Source organism: Erithacus rubecula (genome assembly GCF_903797595.1).
Source record: "Erithacus rubecula genome assembly, chromosome: 4".
Taxonomy (NCBI): Eukaryota; Metazoa; Chordata; class Aves; order Passeriformes; family Muscicapidae; genus Erithacus; species Erithacus rubecula.
In genome coordinates, this window is record NC_136686.1 from 4,447,028 (window position 1) to 4,469,650 (window position 22,623).

At 47.5% G+C, this 22,623-nt stretch overlaps 1 protein-coding gene across 3 annotated transcripts; it reads left to right on the top strand.

Annotated features, from left to right (window-relative positions):
• The first annotated feature begins 201 nt into the window (after positions 1-201).
• On the top strand, positions 202-20,738 carry LOC306801616 (uncharacterized protein). Of its 3 annotated transcripts, XM_079304804.1 has the most exons (4): positions 202-947; positions 6,844-7,088; positions 14,881-14,984; positions 20,301-20,738. In XM_079304804.1, exons 1-4 carry the CDS (start codon positions 891-893, stop codon positions 20,303-20,305), a joined length of 411 nt encoding a protein of 136 aa, XP_079160930.1. In that variant the 5' UTR covers positions 202-890; the 3' UTR covers positions 20,306-20,738. The 3 variants fall into 3 exon arrangements, 1 of the variants encoding a protein (XP_079160930.1); XR_013774147.1 differs by lacking the exons at positions 202-947; positions 6,844-7,088; positions 14,881-14,984 and adding exons at positions 17,066-17,730; positions 18,248-19,874; XR_013774148.1 differs by lacking the exons at positions 202-947; positions 6,844-7,088; positions 14,881-14,984 and adding exons at positions 17,066-17,730; positions 18,248-19,441.
• The last annotated feature ends 1,885 nt before the right edge of the window (positions 20,739-22,623 follow it).

Here is a 22,623-nt window from a genome sequence, read left to right on the forward strand (position 1 = left end):
TGCTCTAGCAGCTGCTTTTCACTCAGCTGTTGTGCAGATCTGAGCCCTGACTTGCTGAAACCAAACCCTCATCCCAGCCCAAAAGGGTGTTCCCAGGGCTGCAGTTTGGCACTCTTCCTGATCAGGCTCACAGAAGTTTTGTGAGAGTCCCCTAATAGAGATGCCCATAATGGTGTAATTAATGGCCTTAAATAAAGGAACCAGACTGTATACCTGTTTTTGTTTTTTTTAAATTTATTTCTTTGTTGATCTGCATGTAGCAGTCAGGTGTTCTTCCCCTGGAATTAAATGTGCCATGTGGCTGAGGGCCCTGCTGTGCCTTCTCTCCTGTGACTCGTTCCATTAAACACAAACCCACGTCTTTGCTTAGCTGTGTTTAAATGGACACAGTGGGGAACATGGTAACTGTGTTTGTGTTTTATAGTTTATAATAAATTCCAAGTTCAGCACAATACCAGACTGCTGGAGAAACTCCTGTGCCTGCATGTCTGGTCTCTCAAGTATCTTGGAGGTGCTATCATGCTATTCCTCAAGGAAACTAACAGTTCATATTTTACCCCTTTTCTGTCACTTTTTTTCCCCACTTAGTCATCAGGAACTTTCCAGCTTACTCTGGAAGTGCTCTGAGGAATGAGTAGAACTTTACTTGAGTATCTGAAAATGCTGACCCCATCATCAGCACTGTGGCTGTCCTCTCCAGAGTGGAATGTGTGTGCAAGCAAAAGAGTAGGAATTGCTTAACTTCAGAAGTGCAAAGGAAATGTGTAAGGAACTGATCTCTGTTTCAGACTGAGCACCAGGATGTGACAGACTGACCAAACTGGTACTGAAAGAAAAGATGTGCTTCAGCCCCATGGCACTTGCCTGTATCAAGGAAGGGTCTGCAACAGATGCCCTACAAGCAATGCTGCCCTATCCTGTTTTCTCAGAGGTCTGGAATCCAAAAGGTATGGATGTCTGCCTGGCAGGTGCCACTGTGCCCTCCAAAGCAGGGAGAATCGAGCTGCTGCTCCAAGTGCTGGGCAGCCTTACAGAGCACGAGAGCTGCTTGTCCTCACCTAACCCAGGAGAGCAGCTTTCCCTTCTGCAGGAGAGTGGGAGGAGAAGCAGCAGCGTGCTTTAGGGGTTGTTTTCTCTCAGAGACAGAAGAAGGTATTTTGGGATAGTCCCACAGCCCTCACTGTACAGCAGTGGCTGCTCAGGGATGGCTCAGACACACTGCTCTTTGGTTACTCCTGTCATTTAACCCTCTGTCCTGCTGTGGCCCAAGTGCTCTGCCAAACCTGTTTGAAATTTCTCCCTCCTCCTTCTTTTCTAACTGGAATTGCCTACAGGGATGTTTTGGGTTCTGTATTGCAAAAGTTTTCTAAGGCACAGCATGCCCACCTTCCTGCATCTTTGTCAAGCCTTATCTAATCCTTTTAGTAAACAGCTTCCTGCTCACAGGAGCCTGTAAATACAAGCTCTTAGGACGCTGTGTGAGGCTGGGCCAGGGCTCCCTGTGCTATGTGCATGCCCATAAAAGCATCCCCCATCCCTGGAAGTGTTTAAGCCCAGGCTGGATGGGCTCTGAGCAGCCTGGTCTAGTGGAGAGTGTCCCTGGGGGGTTGGAACTAGATGAGCATTAAAGTCCTTTCTAACTCAAACCATTCTTTGATTCTATTGAAACCTCTTCTAAATGAGAGTTGCTTAGAAGAATATTTAGTACAAAGATGAATTTAGGCAATTACTGGGGACATTTCTTTTGGTTCTCTTGCACTGGTGATGATATTTCTGTACATTTGGATCCTGGGAGTTTCTCTTGGAATATCTCATTTGACCAGGGCTGTGACAGCATGCAGGTGCAATACACAAGTTGAAATCTACTCCTGGAGCAGAGGGCAAGCTTTGTTACTCTCTTGAAAAGTTTAAGAGTACTGCCAGGAGGAGAAAGACTGCTGCTGGAAATAGAGAAGCCCAGGTAAGCCATCTGGTGACAATCTATTTTGTTTGGGAATAGATTTTGAAGTGGCAGGTGGCAGTTGGTGGACTTGTAGGTGAGCTGGTGAAGTCTCTGACATTTTGGTGTTCTTCCCCCATTGTGAAGCAAAGGAAATCCGTACAGCACCACCTCTTGTCCTTGAGGGCTACATAAGCAGCAATAGAATTCAGAGTGGAGTGACATTGCTAAGGAGGAGATTAGTTACATGCCCTAATTAAATCTTCTTCCTTTATAATGCAGTTAGCAAAGTATTTGGGATTTAGGATGGGTTGGTTTCTTTGGGTTCCTGGATTCCAACACTAACTCAGAGAACTCTTACACCAGGACACTTATGTCCTCACTCTTTTTCCTGTTTGTCAGGTGGGACCTGTTTCTAGAAACTCTGGAGTGCATAGCAGAGAAAAGGATGTTTGGCTGACAAAAGCTGGTGCTTGCCTGCAGCAAGTGCCAAAGATGACAAAGCAATTGGGTTTCAGCCCACTGCACTGTCCAGCCAGCAGTATGGGAGTGTTTGAGAGGTGGCAACTTCATTTGGACTGGCTCAACTACCCATTTGCCTCTTCTTCAGCATCCTTGCTCTCTGCTGTAACTCCTGCATCCTTCCAGTCAGTAGCAGGTTCATCCCAGGACTGATAATCAAGTCATGGCAGCAAGTAGGGCAGACAGCAACAAGCAGCTGCACTTGTTCCTGTTGAATGCAAAGGAGCTGTTCCGTGGGGACAGACACAAAGGTGGGAGCCCTACCTGTGAGAGCAGTCCTGTGTCAGCATCTTGGGAACCAGCCCACACCCCAAAATATCCAGGCACTGCCTGTGCAGGCTGGGGCAGCCTCTGCTGGAGAGAGCTTTGTCTGTATGTGTATCTCTAAAGCTCCCAGGCCCATTTTTAAAATCTCTTTTGGTCCTATATGCTCAGGTGGCATCAGGGCTGATTTCCTTGAGGGAAGGAGGAAGGGGAACCAAGCAAGCTGGGTGCTGGTTATGAGGGAATCTGTCCTTTGCTCCCAGATGGCAAAATTCCAACTGCTTTATGCACCTGGTTCCACTGCACTTTGTCACCTGCTTTGGTTGCTGCTTTGCTCTCAGCTGGATGAGGAACTCTGCCTGTCTTCTCCAACTTTATTGAGCACAATTTTCTCAACTGCCTTCACTTCTTACAAAAAGGGAGTAGAGTTGTTTTGGAGGGATTGCCATAAAACAAGGACTAGGTTTGTTTTCTTTGCTCTTCCTAATTCCACTGTTTCACCTCAGTTTACCTGTTTGACTTCAGATGTACAGGGCCATTTTATCTGTCCCCAGTCTTTTATTTGCTGCAGCCTTTGTGGTAGCTTGTCTCCAGAAGCAGAGAAGCAGATAGTGTTTTCTGTGCTAACAAAGTGAGCATTGTTGTAATGCTGTTGTAGAGTGAGTGGATGTGATTGCAGACAGATGTATTTCTTCTGCTAGGGTGTGGATTAAGGCTCAAGGTGACTTTGCTCCTTCATAAATTCACTGACTTTCCCCAGGGAACTGAAGGGGCAGGACTGGGAGGGGAGAACTATGATAAATGAGTGTCAGAAGGAAATGCACTATCATAGGCCAGGCTGCCTAAGAACAACGTGTGCTCTGTGAGCAGCTCTCACCATTGCTTTAGGTACCACTCAGTGGTTAAAAAACCCAGGAGGATGTTCAGCTGAGGAGTTGAGCATGGCTCCCTGCAGGATGCTCTCCCAGTGTAATTGCCTGGGTAAGTGGATTAGGAGCAGCAGTGTGGCTTGTTCAGGGTTAGGCAGGCTCTGGGGGAGCCAGCAGAGCCCTGTCCCTCACAAGAGGATGAGATTTGGGCAGTGCTTGCTGGGGGAGATGAGTTGCTCCCTTCCAGTCAGACCTGTTTGATGCCAAAAGCTGATGCTTGGCTGTCATTCCAGGGGCTTGCTGGGAAGGGTCCCATGGAAACAGTTCCTTTCAGAGCTGTCACTTGTCCTTATCTGCCACGAGGTGGGTATGGTGACAGCAAATCACATCTTGGCACACTTCTTTGCCTTTGTTGCCATGGGAATCAGTGTCTTCCACAGCTTTGTCTTCTGTGAAAAAAAAGAGGAGTATTGTTACCTCCCCTGGCTTGCCCACCAGAATGTGCTGAGGATGAGAGGGGGGTTGTGGCCAGCCACAGAGAGCCAGGAGAAAACTCAGTTCTGGGGAAAGCTGTGAGGTCACTTTGAGCTCTCTCACCTGCACTGCAGAGCCATTGAGGGGACCCAAGGATTTGCCACCAAGCAGGACCTGGGTTCCCAAGCCAGTTCTTCAGCTGATGATCAAGCCCTTTTGAGTGTGGTAGAGAGCTCTCTGTGTTTGTACCATGCATCTCATCCTTCCTTCCCAGCCCACGCTTGTGTCATTTCTCTAGAATTGCAACTGATCTCTATTTCAGTTACACTTCTAGTGTGGATTCCTGTACCCATTGAGAAGGTGTCTATCTGCCCAAAACTCCTACATAATACACTGGTGGTGTTATTTCCCCAGTATTGAGGAACTGAGTCAGAGGAAGACCAAATGACACATCTGAGGTTACCCAAAAGGGCTGAGCACTGCTGGGAACTATATCTGGAAGTTCCTCTCACTGTTGCCAGAGCTCTCACCCTCTTCTGATGTGGCACTGGATGTGGGGCATCTCCCTGCTCTGTCCCCAGCCTTTCATCTGGGCCCTTGGACTCTGAAATGAGCCATAAATACAATCAGCCCCTTTCAAAGGGAAGGAGAGATTTATCTCAAGCTCTAAACTTTTGGCAGTGGAATTAAAAGTAGAATTTGAACTAGCCCATGCAAAAACCCCCACAATCTGGTGCTTTTGCTTAGACTTTGATGTTTGTGCTGTTTTATGCTATACAAATATACTTTTCAATGTTCAGCCATTCAAATTAGAAGTGTTTAGTAAAAATATAGATAAGAGCTGTGGAAGTTCTAGAGCAGCAGGAAAATACCACAGGGGTTTGGTCAGGGATGGAAAGGAAACTGTTTTCTCCAAGCTGTGTGCAAGTGCTATGCTTTTAAATATATGTATTTCAAGAAAAAAAACCTGTGTAATAAGCTGGCTTAAGGGAGTTGTTCAGAAATGCAGGAAGTTTCACTTTCTAGTCTGAGATGCATGTTTCTGTATTTATTCTTTTGCATATGTATGAGTACATACACATGTATAAATACATGAAATGCTCACACTATTGTAGCTCAGTTTTTCTATATTTTTCTCTCTTCAAATGGTGTTGCTTATTCTCTGAGGATATTCATCCCCAAATTCAGTTTAACAGAAATGAGCTTCTCTTACCACTTGAAGCTGTTTTTGTTGCTTTTGACCTCTGCTTGTGAAAGGGCTTTTTTGGAAGTAGTCAAGAATATTGAAATAAAATGATGGGATAAAAACAATGAATAATAGAGGGTGGGCAGCTACTGAGTCACCATGAAATACTGCCAGTGGAGCTCGCAGAGCTCCAGCTTAGCTTGGTCTGGCTACCTATGTCTCATTGCTGAGTTCTTCAAAATGTGCCACTACAGACAGCTGATGCAGCCAGCTAACCACAGGGAAATGGTACAGCTTCAAAGCTCTGGGAATAATAAAAGTCATGTCTGCCACTGTCTGCTTACTCACCCTTGAAACAAGCTGGTATGAAAGCAGCAGAGAGCAGTTGAGGCTCACAAACAGAACGACTCACAGGCTGTGATGTGTTAGAAATTAGTCATGTTTCAGTCTGTGCTTCTGATTTTGCTCAGCAGTTGTCTGCACTGCCTTGGTCTCTGCCTGCTGTCCTGGGCATTGGGTAAGACAGGAGAGGCAGGGAGTGATGGGGACAAAGGGAGGCCTCTGGAAAGGACAAGGGAACCCTCTGATCTGCCCCACCATGCGTGGGGAGTGCACAGAGCAGCGCTGGCAAACATCTCTCCATGCCAGCATGGCTGTGCCAACACCCCTGCTCGGGGATTTGCACAGCAAGGAGTGAGAATTCCTGGTGCTGCCAGCAGACAGCAGTGATGGAGGTTGGGAAGTGCATGGATGTGGCATTTTGAGGGCACAAGGGATGCTTGATTGGCATGGGGCTTCTTGTTCAGTGCCCTCCCCAGCACGGGCACCTTCCTTGCCAGAAGAAAGGCAGGGAAGGTTGTTCCATTGTTCTCAGGCTTCAAACCAGCTTCCCCTCCCTGAAATTGTGGGGCCAGTGGGGGGCTGCTTTGGTGGTGTTTTTCTTTCATGAGTCTGAAGTGGGTTAGCTTGGTTTTCAAACACCTTCCTGCAGCCTTTCCTTATTGAACAGCCATATACAGGCAGTAAAGCAGCAGTTAAACCCAAATCCCTTTCCGGAAGGCGCCCTGAGCCCCTGTCCCCCCTCCCACTGCCTGGGGCTCAGCCCTGCTGTGCTGCTTTTGAACACAGCCCTACAGAGGTGCATCCACCACAGCCTCAGGGCTTGCTGGAGCCCTGTTTGCCCCAGAGCACTGCAGACACCAAGGGACAAAGCTCTCCCCTTGTTCTGTCCCAGGAGCACATGAAAGCTGCTGGCATTTCCACTTGCTGTGAGTGGAGACTTCATGTGCACCCATCACATTTGAAATAGCACCACTGGGGCAAAGTGCAGTGAGAAACAGAACCCTGGGTGGCATCTCATTGTCCTCACCCTGCCAAATGTGGTGTCCAGGGCTCAGGGAGGGAACAGCAGTGTTGTGGTACTGCTGGTGCCACATGTACAGGGCCTGAACAGTGGGTGGTCTGATTTGAGGGATGTGCTGCACTGTATTTTCCCATACACTATGGGTGTCCTGGGTTGTAAAGCCTGCTGAGACAGCTGGGTTCTGCTGGAACCCAGTTCTTATCTAATGCTTTTTCTTTCTGCCCAGTTCCAGGTGGCAGGGGACAGCAGCCAGAGCAGTGGCACAGCAGCAGAGGGGATGCCCACCCACCTGCATGTTCCCTTGGCACACCCACCAACAGATGTGGTGCTGCACGGTTCCACCTGCAGCCCACAGCTGTCACAGCAAGCAAACCTGGCTTCCAAACAAGAGCTGAGCAACACTGACAATCTGAGCAGAAGGGCAGGCCCGGTGCAGTGGCTGTGTTTAACCCTTAAGAGGCCACCTTGCAGGTGAGGGTAGCTGCCTGCAAAGGGATCCCCACCCAGGGGGACCCGGGGCTGTGTTGGGTTGGGACTGCTTTAATCTTTAACAGAATCTGTGCAGAGCAGGAGGCTGGTGGCAGTCAGAAAAGAAGGGGGGGTTTACAGCCTGTGCTGCAGACACCTTTCTGAAATGTTAATGTCACATCATCTTGCTTCTACTTTTCTCAAACAGTGAAGCCCAACTCCAGTAAAAATCTTCCATTAGAGTTAATGAGAGTCGCACATGTCAGTTCTTTTCAGCAGTCAGGAATTAATTCAGAATATTTTATCCTTTAAAATGCTGGGCAAACATTAACTAATCCTCTCAACACCCTTCTGGGATAGGTAAATATTACTCTCTCCCAGGTGCAGAAACTAAAGAGGAAAAGTTACGTGATTTGCTTAAAGCCACAGGGGGAATCAGGTGGGGGCAGAGATGGGGGGAGATTTTAATATCTTCTGCCTGTTCTTGGGCCCATTACAGGTGCTACCTCTCAGAGTGTTCTTTATAAGCTCAGCTTTGGTGGGGGGGAAATATGCTGGTGTCCCCTTAGCACTACAAGAAATGAACCAGCTGATCCTGAGCATCCAGGGTCTGTCTGGAGCATGGGCAAAAGGAGGAGCTTTTGGGGACAGGGATTCCAGGGAGCACATGGCTCTGCAAAAGCTGCACTGTGCAGCCAGTTAAGTTTTGGCCCACCACCATCAAGGCAGGACTTAAAACTTATTTCTTCCAGGCTGAGTTGGCCATGGATGGGGAGTGCCCCTCAAGGGCTTAGTCCCAAGCTGCTAGTCTTTAAAGTGGTTGATAAATGTTGTCTGTAGAACTGGGCTTGTTATCTTTGGGATTTGCATCCCAGTGGCGGGACTGTGTTTGCTGAGTGCTCATCCCGAGGAGGGGGCTGCTGCCTTCCTGCAGAGCCTGCTGCTGCCCTGGGGTTGGGGTGAGGGTATCTGTGGGGCAGCAGTGCCTGGTGCTCCACACAACCACTCTTTGCATCCCTTCTTTTTTTCACGGTTGGGATTTTTAATAGCCTTGTACGAGGGACTTCTCTCCTGTGCTTAATTGCACCACACTAACCTCTCCCTACTCCCATTCCCTCATCTCTTTCTTGCTTGTTTTCTCATTTCTGACCTAAAGCCAGAGCTTTAGTTTACAGGTGGCAGACAATGCAGTGGAAATGTTTGTGTGCAAAGCTGCTCCCCTGCAAAGGCAAAGGTCATTTCTGTGCCTCCAAACGGTGCTGGGGTTTACCAAGTGTTTGCCCATCAGCCTGCAACCACTTCAGGGCAGTTGCTATCCATGGGAAAGCCATTGTTTGTTATCCCTGATCCTGTTTCAGATGCAGTCTGAGGCAAGGCCATGTAGTTGGAGTCTGTGTCTTTGTGATGGGCTGCCAGAGAAGGCTCCTGTCTCTGCTGCCTTGTGCCTGGGCTATTTTAATTGGAGACACATGGTTCATTATTTAAAAAAATATGCTTTGCTGTTGTTTGTTAGGATCTTGTATCTGAGAGTGCTGCAGCTTGTGAGCCTTAAATGAAGCAGTGGAAAGGACACTGAGCACCTGGGGAAGGGGCTGCTGCAGAACTGGAGCCTATTGTTCTTTCCTTGAATTGTGGGGAAGCTCTTTCCCCATGCTGGCTCTTTTACTTGGGAGCCAACTAATACACACCGTGGTTTGTTTCTCTCTCCATCTGTTCCAACTTCAGTTTATTCACGGCTCTGTAGGTATTGTACACTCAGCTGCTTTTCTTTTTTCCCTTTTTTTTTTTTTTTTTTTTTTTTTTTTTGGATGGGAGAGCCTCCCCTTTTCATGGTTCACTTACTCATTTTGTAGGTCTCTGTGGCTTCCTTGTCAAGATTTGTCTTTTGTTGGATTAATTGGTCATAAATCTAGAGTCAGGTGCTGCACGCATGCTTCCCGTGTACACCTTAACCATCTGCCAGGTTTCATCTCCATGGCACCCAGGCCAAATTCCAGCTCTGGTAATGACAACCTGCCTGCCTGCATTTTTCCTGTGCTTTTAATTGGCTTTGGTTCACTTCTTTTTTGTTTGGTTTTTTTTTTTTTTTTTTCCCCTGTCCTAATGTGCTCCATGGCAAGGGGAGGTGGTCTGGGGTGGAGAGGGGCTCCAGGCTGCCAGCACCCACCTGGAGCCAAGATGTCCAGCACCATGGAGGAGTGGAACAGAAAGGAAACAAGATGCACATTCTCAACACTGAAAGCAGTTGCATGATTTTCAGAGGCACACAGTAAATTTTGCATTTCCCCCAAGTTCTTTCAGGGAGAGAACAGGTAGCTTTCTGAAGCTGGTGCTGTTTCTTCTGCTGGCCCTTCTGTCCAAACAGATCAGCTGTAGTCCCTGCAGGAGGGCAGAACAACAACTGATAATGTTTACCCTGTCTTAACACTCCTAGATTCCAATACTTTCAGGATAAAAGCTGATGTGTCTGAGTGATCCTGGAGCATTGAAGCTGCAGGAGTCTGGCTGGTGCTGTCGCCTGGCTTATCTGGCACTTTAATAGCACAGCAGTTGTTAGCTTTACAACTGTGTTTTGGGAGGAACAGACTGGTGTCTGTGTTTGGGAATTGCTCTGTGCAGCAACATGGTTTTCTGGGAGAGAGCAGGTTCTTGCTACTATTTTTCCTCTCTTTTTAAAAATTACTTGAGTCTCATTATTATTAAAGAGATTCTCTCATGCTCAAAACTTGCTTAAAAGCATGGCCTGAACTCCTTATTCAATTTGTCCATTTCTTCCTAGCCTGGAAGCTTTCTCTTCTCTCTGCTAATCCTGTTACTTCCAGTGACAGCCCCAGCCATGGGGGTGAGCCACTGGCAGAGCCTGCCTTGCCTGTGCTCTCTAACTGGGAGTCATTCCTGTCACAGCCTGGCTCCAGTTGTCACACTGAGAGCTGTGGGCACCCAGACTGTGGGAAGCATGGATGGATGGATGGATGGACATATGGATGCACAGCCCAGAGCTGCCAGCCCTCATTGAGAGGGTGGGTCCCTGCTGAGGATGGCAGAAATACCTGCCTCTTATCCAGCCTTTTATAGCAGGTAAAATCTTACTGGTCAAGGGCACAACACTGGAAGAGACTGGATTGCAGTCAGGACAATGAGCACCATTTTTAGCTTCAGTGGTAAAAAAATCCATAGGTAAAAAATTCATAGGACTTCAAATTCTTGGTGGAGGTTTCTACTGCTTTGGAAATACCAAAGGAAGGATTGGCATTTTGGGAGTATTGCCACATGAAGTTACATCACCTTCTGGTCTTGCAGAAGTCTTCTTGCCTGCCATGGACCTTCACTTAAGCAGCATTAAGCTGCCTGTGTTCCCTTTCTCTTAGAGTCACAGAATTGTTTAGGTTGGAAAAGACCTTTAAGATCACCAAATGCAACCAATAAACCTAGCACTGCCAAGAGTCTGTACCAAAGTCTGCCCTAACAAAGCAGTGTTGAGCAGGGAGGAAGAAAGCAGTTCTTATCAATGAGCAAAGCAGTACAGCTAGCAATAAACCCAGGCTCACTGAAGAACCCTGCAAGCCCCAATCCAACAAAGTCCTTGCAATATTATCCATTATTTGTCTTGTGAGGTCTTTGTGAAGATGGTGGCCTGCTCAGCAGTGTTAGGCATTCACATATGTGCATATAGGAAAGTGTCAGTCCTGAAGAGGAGTCTAAGTCATTGAAGCAGGTGGCAGGAGAAAGGAAGAGCTGTGGATCCCATTCCCCTGAGAGTGCATAGGCTGACTGTAGTTCAGATTTTAACAGCATTTGGAAGTACAGAGATGTTGGGAGGAGGATTCCCTGAATGCTGCTTGCTGGAGTGCTTCATAGCATGACCTTTGGTGCATCTCTGAGTGCATAAATGTCTTTAGGAATTTGATTTTTTACTTGTGAGACCTGGGACTTCAGCACCAACTTTCCAACTCTGAAATGGACTTTTAACCACGGCAGCATCCTTAATTTGCTACAAGGTAAGGCTTCTAGATCAACAGTACACTGGGTGAGATGGGATTGTTTCAGATGTGTGGGTTGGTTTACAAGTGTAGTGGGTCAGCACTTTGCCTGTGTGTGTCCCTGTAGCTCTAATGTCTGTAGTGATGGAAGAGTTGGTGAATCCTAGTGGATCTAGCACTGCTCCTGTGTGAGAGAGAACTGGGCTTTCAGTTTTTACAAGGAAGTGCTGTGGCACAGAATAACTGAGGCTTTTAAACTCAGTGTCAGAGGAGTTGTGAGCTCTGCCTCAGGTGGGCAGCATCCTGCCTCCCCCATGGGATACCTTCAGCAGGGTGCAGAGGTCCCCCTGGTTAACAGCTCTGTCAGTGCTCCCTTCTGCCTTTCCCTGTTCCCACAGATCACATCAGCCCTCTGTGCCACAGCCTGTCATCTGATTTATGGGAGCCATAAACTGCAGAGCAGAAAGAAATAAAAATACTAAACACTTAGATTTTTAAAAGGCCAGCAGTGCATTGAAGTCTTGGTGATAATTTGCTCATAAAGAAATATTATGCTTCAGATCATAATCCCAGGCTGCAGATGGAGGCTGAGGTCTGGCCTGAGTCTCTCACACTTAGGCTGTAAAAGGAAGGCAGTGGGATGAAAAAAAACACATAACATGTGGGGATTAGGCTCTGCTGTCTTGCTGTCCATCACCTCTGGTGCCTGGGAGGTCTTGTGGAGAAGTGCTGATGTTCTCCAGAAAAAAATCTGTCCTGTGTTAGAAGGACAGGCAAGAAGGGAGGGCAGAAGAATAATCCATGAACAGCAGTCAAACAGCTGAGATTTACAGACTGTGTGCAAGTGCCCAAGTGGTGAGCTGAGTCCAAGGTTGTTCCTCTTGCACTGGGCAGGAGGGCTCATCTAGATTATCTGTAGCACTGTCAGCATGGCCAGCCAAATGCTTGTTGTGCTGCTAGGACAGCAGTTTCCTTTAATAATTGCTGTTGAACTCTGCTTTTTGGTCAATGCAGAGGTGAACACCAGCCCTCTGCCAGTAAGAAGCAGTAGGAATGTGAGCAGGTGAGACCTTCACTGGTGTGAGTGTTTGACTGCTAGAGAGGTTTCCCAGCTGCCCCAGGCAGGGGCCTGTTCTGGGTGGATAAAATTCCTTTCTGGTTTGGCTTCCTGCTACAAACACTGTCTGTGTCTGTTTACCTAGTGGCCTGTACTGGGGACAGGCACCTGGTGGTTAAAAGCAATGCATTTCTTCAAAAGAGATCAAGGACTACACAGCCATTTCAGTGCAGATGTGTTTTCTCCTATCTGATCTTCTCCACCTTAACCTTGTCAAAACCACCTATTAGTGCACTGCCATCTCAAAAGAATCTTGTTATGATGCTGGTAGGGTTGCAGGAGGGCAGGGAGGTTGTCAAACATGGTTGTTATATTTTTTTTTTTATCTTCTGTCCTTTCCTTATGTTCTGCTGGCAGCACTGTCTTGTGTCCTGGACAACACAGAGCTTAGTAGCCTTTCTCAGCTCTCCTTCCTACAAGAAACTCTCCTCTGAAAGGAAACCTTTCTTTCTCAGACACACATCCCAAACTTGGTGATGTAGGGCCACTTAAAACATGGGAACTGTGAGGAAATAGTAACTTTTTTTTTTTCTTTAATAATAAAAATGAACAGATATTCTAGGAGTTCTATGAACTTTATTCTGGGATTCATACCATTCATGAAGCCTGCTCTTCCAGCTCTGTTCCAGATGCAGCCTTAGCAGGGTTGAGTTATGCTCTCCCCACGGGCTGCTGGCCACACTGCCCTGGCACTGTCTCTGTGCAGTTTGGGTTTGCAGTGAGCACACTGCTAACTCATACACTGCTTGGCAAGCCTGTAACTCCCAGCTCCTCTTTCCATGGACAACTCCTTGGCCAGTCTGTTCCCAGCCCATGTGGATGGATGCCTGTTGTTACTCCTCCCCAGGGCAGAGCTTTGCACTCCTGTGCATCATGAGGCTGCTGTTGACCCAAAAACTGAATTTATCAGGGTTGTTTTGTATCCTCAGTGTGCTGAGAGTACAGTCATTCTCCCAGGCTACATTTAAAAGGTTTTTATAACTCCTTGAGAGCTACTGAGTTCAGCCTTGCTGCATCTCAAAGGCTTGTCTCAGCAGACACATGTTAATGGTAACCAAAGGGGCAGGGTATTGCTTTTTCAACAAGTACTTTCTTAATTAAAATAAGAAGGCTTTAACAAAAACAGATCCAAAGCATAAGTAGCCTGGTTGAAAAGGGAATCTGAAGCATTTAACTTCCCCCCACAAAGATGTCTCTGAGGCAGTTCTGGGGTGGTCCTGAGCTAAGCAATGCCTGTGCTCCAGTGGCAGGAGCTCCTGTGCTCCCTGTGCAAGCAGGAGGGTTTCAAACACTCTTCATCAAGGACATGAGTCTAGTTTAGCTCTCCCTGGGGAAAAAGAGAGTCACTATTACCTTGTAAGTTAATCCAGTGAAGAGTGGATTTGCAGCCCTTTACAGTTTTGGGTATCATAGGAAAAACTTCTCCAGGAGAGAGGGCTCACAAACCATTTCTCCTCTAGTAGAACAGGCAGTTGATTTTCTTGGGGAAATCAAAACTTTCAAAACTTCTGGCTGCCCCATCTTTCTCCTAGTGTTTCCTGAAATGTTTAACAGCATCCTCTTTGCCTGTTTCTCAGAGACTGAGTTCCTCTTTGTGGTCAAGGTTTCGCTTCCCTCCCCTTTAGTCACTGAGAAGCAAGGACCTTCTTAATACGTCTTTGTGGGGAAAACAGATGATCCTGATGGCAAAATGCATAATTTCTTCTGGTAAGTGGCTGCAGAAGTGGAGCTTTGTTTCTTTCTCCAATTGTATTTGCTTCTGTAAATATGAAGGAGAAGGGATGATTTCTCCCAGCACACAAAAAGTCCATTTGTAACTGTGGTGAGTGTTTAGTGATGCCTTGTAAAGCACACAGAAAGGAATCATCTCTGAACTTCCTTCCCACCAGACCCTGCCTTTGATTAGAGATGGCAGGTGATGTGTCTGTGCAGGTTTGGCAATTGGCACTGGTACCATGCAAACAGCAGTGAACATCTCACTTCTAATAGGGCTGAAATAGTGGCTCTTCATGGGTTAAAATAAGCAATAGCAGAATGTTCTCAACTGATGCCAGAAGTGGTTGATAAATCACTGATTGCTGATGAAGAACACTTCCAGGAACTTTGTTTGGGTGTTTGTAACTCTGACCTTCACAGAGCACAGATATTTACAAAGAATAATCTATAGATACTGTTCATTATAAAGTATGGTCATAAACCCCCTTTAAACAGCAGAACTGTATGCTCTCTGGACATCTGCACGTTTGGATAAGCAAGCAAGCACACCTGTGCATCATCCTGCAATTCCATGTAGCCTTGTGTGCTGACAATCAGGCTCCATGCTGCTGCCCACACTGGTTTGGGCAGTAGCTGCACAGCAAATGGAACCTGTTTAGATCTTTGACTTGTGAGCCTGCAGGGAAGTCAAGGCTAGCAGAGGATCTTTGGTTGCCCTGGTGGTGGGGAGGGATTTATAATTGCTGTGTAACTTGATCACTGTAACAGACATAAGCCAGGGTAAGGAGTGGTGATCCCAGCCCAGGCAGGATTCAAAGCATGCCACCTGCCCAGAAACTCTTGATTTGATTTTGTTTCTAGCACCATCCTGCCCAGTGATACCTTTTGAAAAACTGCACTCAGCCCCATCCATCAGTGCTTCTCTCTCAGGTTTGATCAACAGTGAGCTCTCACCTTCCTTTCCATTGTGTCCTTCTTGCAGGTCCTCTGTGTGTACCCTCATGTTCCACATCTGCCAGGGTCACTTTTCCCTCTCAGGAGCAGCAGATAGAAAACCAGCTGTGGGAACTCTGCTTTTTTTTGGAGGTGAGCTGGCTTGTGTGGTCTTAATGGCCTGGCAAGAGGCGGGTCTAGGGAACCACAGCAGTCCCCCTGCACACAACTCCCAGGGCTGGGAGATACAGCCCTGTTGCTCTCATCTGACTCTGTGCTGCTACTGACTCACTACCCATCTCTGCTTGTCCAGTGATTAATTTTCCAAGCTGCATCACTTTCAGTTGGGGTACTGGAGGTGTAATTTGATTAAGGTACAATTCCAGCTGCAGGGGAGACACTTAAAATGTGCAGTGTAATCTTCTTGACAGAGGATTTCCTCCTAAACTTGGGGACCCTTTTGAGCATCACTTGGGTGCAAAACGGTTTTGTCCCAAGAGGAGGAAGGACCTTGAGGGAGAGGGGTTCAGGAGTTGAGCAGAGCTAGCTCCTCAGGCATGAGGTGGTGCAGGAAGCCTGTCTCCTGACCCAAAGTGGTGCAGTGCCTGTCTCTGAGCAGATGGGCAGTGGATGCTTTCTCTGCATGTCTCTCTCATTCCTGGGAAACCTGCACAATATGCTTTTCAAGTCTGCTGTTCCAGAAGAGCAACTAAACACCTGCTGAACTTTGATCCTGTGAGTGTTGGTGTTAATAAGTTACAAACTGACCTGGATGCTTTGCAGGAACCAAAGGCAGCCTGGGGGAAGTTCTCTGTTTTTCAGTAAGAGGCACCTTGTTACACCTCAACCCCATCCCATCATCTTCATTAATTCAGGCAGCCCCTCCAAGCTTGGATTTCAAAATTACTTTTGTGTTAGTTCAGCTCTGGGCTGATGCAGCCAGTTCTCCATCTGCTGAAATGCCACTCTGCAGGAACACCAGCTTGGTGCTGGCTTGGGGAAAGAGCTGCTGTGTCCCTTTCTGCCTGGGGAAACAGCAAGGGGTCATGGAGGAGGCATGGAGAGAGCCCAGGAGCTCTGCCACCAACCTGCTGCCCAGCAGGTCTTTCCCCTTTTTTCACAGGTATTTCCTTTTCCCCCCAGCCTTTCCCATTTCTCTGACTTTTTGAAGATGAAGGCCTTTTGCTTCTATCTAGCTTCTTGCTTTATCTGCTCTCTTAGTGTTCTTATTTAGTGGGTTTGGGAATGACTGTCTCACTTCTGCAACTTATGATGTTGCTGAGAATCTCCTGTCCAGCGAACTCAGTATGAGTCCTGCTTACAAAGTACAACTATACTTTAAAAGATCTGCTGAGGCTTCACTGTGAAGCAGGAAAACTCAAAGAAGGAAGTGATACTGTTTAGATTCAATGTTTCTGCTTTTTTTATTTTTTTAAGTAGGAATTTTACAGTTTTCTTTAGGAAAAATGTATTCCTGAACAAAGCTTGTCTGACATCTCCTGTTCGTGGCTATAGAAGTTTTTTGCAAATATTTATTTTAAAATAAACCAAATATAATGAAAGAATAGGAAGAGAAACTGCACTTTGGGTAGAGCCTTCCTCTTTAATGGCACTAAGAACCAGGAATTGTCAGAAACTGTTTTCCCAGAATAAGAGTGAGAAATGGGCTTTTTAGTTGTATGTTGCCTCCTCACCACCCCTGTCTGTTGTGGACACCCTCAGGCTCCACTAGCAGCAGTGCCTTGGTTCTTGTTCCTGGACTCTGCTCTCGGTGCCAGAGCTCTCAGCACTGCTGCCCCACAGCAGAGCAGCAATGTGCCGAGCTCCCTTGTGGTGCTAGGGGCTGTCCCTCAGGAACAAGCTTTCCCCTCAGCTTTGCACCTTTTCTGTCTAACTTTCCTTATGCTCCACTGGCCATATTGTTGGAATGACACCCAGATCATTGCAGGTGTTTCAGTGCATGGCTGAGGTTGGTGGTGTGAGCAGTGCTAGTGGAGAGCAGCGAGTGCTGAGTCAAGTGAGCCAAAGCTCTCTGGGCTGGAGCTGATGCACAGCTGCAGTGGGAGCAGGGAGCGTTTTGTCCTTTGGCACGGTGGGGACACGCTGCTCCCTGCACTGGAGGGACCTGGCTTCCCCCAGGGACAAACAGCCGCGCCCCGTCCGTCTGTGGGCAGCCTGAGGGCCCCCAGACGGGCACGTAGGACAGCGCCTTTCCCCACTCGAGGGCTCCCTTCAACAAAGCCGTGTCTGTCCCGCTGCCACCATCCCTGCCCGTGCGGTTGGGGAGCGGGGCCGGAGGAGCACAAAGAGCGCAGACAATGGGGCGAGCGGGAGCTGCCCTCACACCCACGGCGGCGGGCGGGCGCTTTGTGTGCAGGCGCGGCCCGGCTCCATGGCGGGGGCAGCGCCGCCGGCCGCCCCGCGCCGCTCCTTTGTTCGCTCGCCGCCTCACGGGGCTGAGACAGGCAGGTGAGCGCCGCGCCAGGCAGGGGGCTGCCGGCGCCCGCATATTAATGCATTTCATCCCGACTGTCGCTGGATGTTCGCCTTGATTCATGAGGCTCCTCCGTGGGATGCGGCCGGCAGGGAGACAGCTATTGTCTGCCAGGCCTGGGGCCTCCCTGCCCGTGCTGCTCCACGGCCCCGGCAGCGCTTGGCACCTTTGCTCCGCCATCCTTCCTGCCCGGCGTGTCCGTCTGTCCCGCACCCCAAACACCTCGGAATGCAAAGTGTCTTGCACTTCCACCACCTTTTCCCTCCTTTTTTTTTTTTTTTTTTTTTTTTTTTTTTAATATGTCACATCCCATTCTATGATTGCCTCAGTTTTGAAACAAAGCAAATAGGCAGCTGGTGCGCAGGTATTAAGCAGCCTGCCCGTCCCTTGAAAAGGCTGATTCAGGTATAGCGTTTGATAATGCTCATGTGCGGGAAGGGTGTGGGTGATAATCTCAGAGAAGAAAACAAACTGGACAGAGTGCACTCCATCATGCTGACAAAGGGCTGAATTGTACGTGCTGGGGTGCAAATAGGATTGTTTGCATATTCAGCTGGCTCTTCTCTTCTCCCCATCCCTGAACATAGGTGGTGCCTGAGCTCCTTGGGGAGCTGTTTGAGTTGGGGGGACAAATGTGTCTGGGGGAGGGGAGTAAAGGAGCATGTGGAGGAGGAGAGAGAGCAGAGAGGGTGCTGATTTCAGGGGCTACAATAGAAAGGGCCTAGCTGGTGGGGAAAATGCTCCGGGGATAGGGTTTATCCGACTGAATATAGGAAGCTACAGATAAGCTGGTCTGACAGGCTTCCTTTTATATCCCTGACATGCAGTTTATCCCACTCTGAACTAGACATTGGCTTTCCAGAGCAAAATAAATGTCCAAGGTCTGATTTCCTTTTTTCCCCTCTTTCTTTCTTTTTCTCAGCTGTCAAGGAATAAAGCAGAACTGAGAGGGAAAGGAGCGTTTATTCCCAGTGGGTAAAGAGAGGAAGGCTGAAATGAAGGATTTTCTCCAATGAGCAGCAAACCCCACCTCTGAATTTCCAGTAAATCTATTGGGAGTACAAAGCAAACCAATCAAGAAACGTCAAGGTGTATTTACTGTCCTATTAACCTGGTGCCCCATTCCCTCTCTGGCACACGCTGGCAGCACACAAAGGTACATCCCAGTGCAGTGCTGGGGAGGGAGCGTGGCTGTGAGCCCAGCTGAGGCAAGGTGACCAAATGGCTCCTGACTCCTGCTCTCCAGCCATGACAGCATGGAAAGGGGGTGCTGGAGGTGAGCCTGTTCTGGGAACAGCAGTGCTTGGGGGCTGTGCCAGTCCTTTGTGCTGGCTGCTCTCAACCAGGCAGAAATTTAATTGTAACAAGGAACTCGAACACGCTTATCTGCAGCTGAAGCCAAAGCAGCTTCTGTTAGAGATCACCTAAACTTGTCTGCTGTCAAATACTGGCTGCAAGTGAGATGGGTTTCCTGAATGCTGTGGTTTTACTTAGTGACGCATCTAGAACTTATGGAAAGAGGTTTTTAAAAATGCTTCTTTTTAAGGTTTTTGCAGGTGTCATTTTTACTGTTTTTTTTTTTTTTTCTTGAAAAGAGAGTTGGGCAATCACAGAATTGTGATGAAAGTCGCCTCTTATTCTCTTGCTTCATAGCCCATGGCCAACCTGAAGAATAAAGGAAATGCTGTTAAATTGGGTATATTCCCCATCTACTGTTCCTCTATGCCATCCTCAGAGCATGTCCTGCTCTGTTAACTTGTCTCTGCTTATAACACTCGCTGCATAAAACACAACTGGGTGCTTTTCGCTCTGATTAAAATCATGCTGTGCAATAGGAAATACAAATTAGCTCTGGCCTTTGGGCTCCTGACAAGTTTCCAGCGCCGCTTTCAACACCACAGAGATTGTGTAACTCCATCTGTGTGTGCTCTGTGTGGTGACGTCTCCCCCTCCGTCATGAGCTGGGCTGGCTGCCACTCATCCAGGTTCAGCTGCTAATACTTCAAGCAGCTTTTAGAACTGAAGGAGGAAGAGATGTTGCCAGCAGCTGGGTGAAACCAGCTTTTCCTTGCCAGAGGACTATGTGAGAAGGGTTAAAAGGAGGAGGACTTCCTAGGTAATTCCCCTAATCTTGATGTTTGTGCAAATGCCTCCCTTTTGAATGAATGACTGGGGAGCTCAGTACAGGACAGCCAATGCTTCAGCACAAGATTAACCCCTGAAGGAAGAGCACAGTAGTCTCTTATTCAAACTACAGCTAAAGTTTGTGTTTCTGTGAAGCACATGGCACTTTCCTGCCTCCTCCAGTGATTCAAGCCAGGCATGCTGTCTTACATCATCTCAGCGTTGCTCACTCAAGGGCTGAGGCTCCAGCTATCGTGTCACGTTTTCAGCAGAAACCTTTTAAGTCTCGGCGACTTCCTCTGGGGATGTTGAAGCAAACACTGCCCAGACCTGTGAGTGAACGAGTTGCAAATGACATCGCCGGTTTGAAACGCTGCGTGGGCACGACGTGGGCGAATGTTCCCTACACTGGGTGTTTTCTAAAGGTCTCTGAAGCATGAGGCATGACTGAATGACTTCTGTTTTCTTTAAATGATGAGTGGGAGAATTTTGAATCGTTGGTCTGCTTTTATTTTTGTTAAATGTGTGTGGGCTGACAACATGACTCAGTATTTTCTCTGCAGATGCAAAGATCATACTGCCAATTCTGGGTATATTTCAGACAGTTTCCTATGGAGGACTGGAACACTTTTTCAGTCCAAAGCTTTGCTTTTCGGCAGCCTTAAGCCTATTGATGTGAAAATAAGTGATTTTAAAAATGAATGTTTTGCCAAAATGTATATAAATACACTGAAGGAATGACCAAACATGGGGAAAGTCCCTCTACCCCCGTGTTTTCCCAACATTTTATCTGATTTTTTTCGTGGCCAACAATGTCTGATTTTTTTTTTTTTTTTTCTGATTCTCCCTAGCCTGAGCTGCAGCTGGGCCATCTCTTTGTCTGCTGGATATCATCTCTGGTGTTTATTTGACTGTCCATGTCCTGCTGGGTGACAGCCACCATCCTGTGACTGATGGTTGTGAGTTCTCCCTCCTCCCAAGAGACAAGTAGGCATATTTGTGGTACCTGTATGTGGTTCAGCCAGAAGCACCAGAAAACTCCCCTTTCTCCCTTCTGGCAACCTCCCTGCCCTGCTGTCCCTTCTGTATCCTCTCTTTATGCCATGTGCAGTGTATGGCTCTGGGAAGTACACAAAGCCAGGTCTGGGCTTTGGATGCTTTTATTGTGCAACAGTGGGTGCCCTCTTCTCTACTGATGAGCAGTGTGCTGGTGGTTATGTCTTTGATAAGAACAGGTTTCTTGCTAAGACCCTCACCTGTAATCATAAGCCAGCATTCTAGAGCTACCAATAAACCACTTTTCCTTGCTGATAGCAGCCCTCAGCTCTGTGGACCTTGCTGGAGGTCTGTGAATGGGTAGAGAATAACACACTAGTGGATGAAGGATGTTGCAGAGCAAAGGTTGTCTGTGAAGATGATGTGCCCGTAGATTGATTCTGTAGAGCATGCAGAGTGAAATTTGGTTGCTGACTTCAACCACAGCAGAATTCCCACACTGAGTCCCTAGCAATGGCCCAATGTGACCTGTACTTAGCACCATGACCCAAACCCCACTAGGATCCTGACTCCATACTGGCCCATAGAGCAGTGAGCTCTACCTGACCCATATATGCACAAGCATGTATTACAGTACCAGGCAACTGTATTATCTTCCTATCATTCTAGTTCCTCTGTCCTAATATCTTCTTCCTATTCCTGGCATTTTCTCTACCTTCCACTGTCCACCCATGGCAATACATCACCCTAAACTTAAGCCTGAGCAAGTCCATCATCCCCTACAGATCTCCTTGGAAGCCACTTGACGTGGTTGACTTAAGTGCCTTTGCAGGTTTATTTCATAATGATAAGAAACAGGCAGCAGGTCTTATAATTTCTCCACAATCCTCACATTATTCAGGAAGAATCCTACACTTTATGCCCTTTTACCCCACAGCCTGATCCCAGCCTTAAGGAGAAACTACCAGCCAGCATTCCTTCAATCACAAGCAGAAGCATTGTGCCTTACTGAGTACCAGCACTCAGGCCTGCCCTGAAGAGCAAGCAGAGGAGGTGCTCTTGTCCTTGGTGCCCCAGTCTCTAACCCTGACTTTAGTGCCTGAAGATCCAGTCCTGTACCTCTGAGTGCCAGATCCACTCAGCCCTGCCAGCCCCAGCCCATATTACAATGTTTCTAACTGTGTTTCTGCTGGAATCCAGACACGGAGATGGAGGCAGGCAGTGGGACTTGCTCAGTGTACAAGCTGTAAATTGTATTTTTTAGAGGTTGGGCTTGATGGGGCAGAGCAGGTTTTGGTGGATTTTGGCATGGAAAGATTATGTTCAGTCTTGGCTTGAAGGACTATGGGGCCTTTTAGAAGGCAGTCTGCACACTGTATTTCACATTGGTGTGTCTTGCTGGTTGAGAAACAAGAATGGAGAGTGCTACAGCCTCAGGTATCTTCTGATATCATTGTATAGCTGTGAATAATGAGCTTGCTTCTGAAGTTTTTTTTGGGATTGGCCTTTAAACTTGCTTCACTTAATTATTTATATTGAAGCTAGGTATTGCATTTTTTGTTTCTGAATTGTGTTTAGTAAGATTGTCATAGAAAAGCTCTCCAAGATTCTGGAAAGAATTCTTATTAAAAGGGGTTTTGTAATTGTTATGGTGTGTGGTCCTCAGCTTTCCTGAATTTTTGTTGTGTTACATTCAAATATAGTCTAGTGTTGTTTGAAAGAAAGCTTAGAAAGAGAAAAGCTGACAGCAGGTCAGACTGAGGGAGGTGGAGCTGGTTTATGCCGCTTTTTTTTTTGCCACAGATCAAGCTGGTATTCCCCACCTGGTTAAGGTGCAGCAGACTGAATCACTAACACACCTTGCTCTGGAATAAATCCCAGTGGCAAAACGACGTCGCTCGTGGCAGTAGGCAAAGTGCTCATTGAACAGCGGGCGTTACTTCGCATGCTTAAGATCACAACTTCTCTCTTGAAAACAAACAAACAAACTTTATTTTCCACAATCAAGGCCAGTGAAAGGCAGGTCCCCACAGGGTGCAGAGACCAGCCAGCTTCCTCATTCTTTGCACTCTCATGGATGGGTTGCTTTCTTCTGTGTTAAGTGAAAACTTCCTCGCCCAACCCTGGACTCGCCCTGAGCCTGGCCAGGTCTCCTCTCTACACCAGGCAGCCTCACCC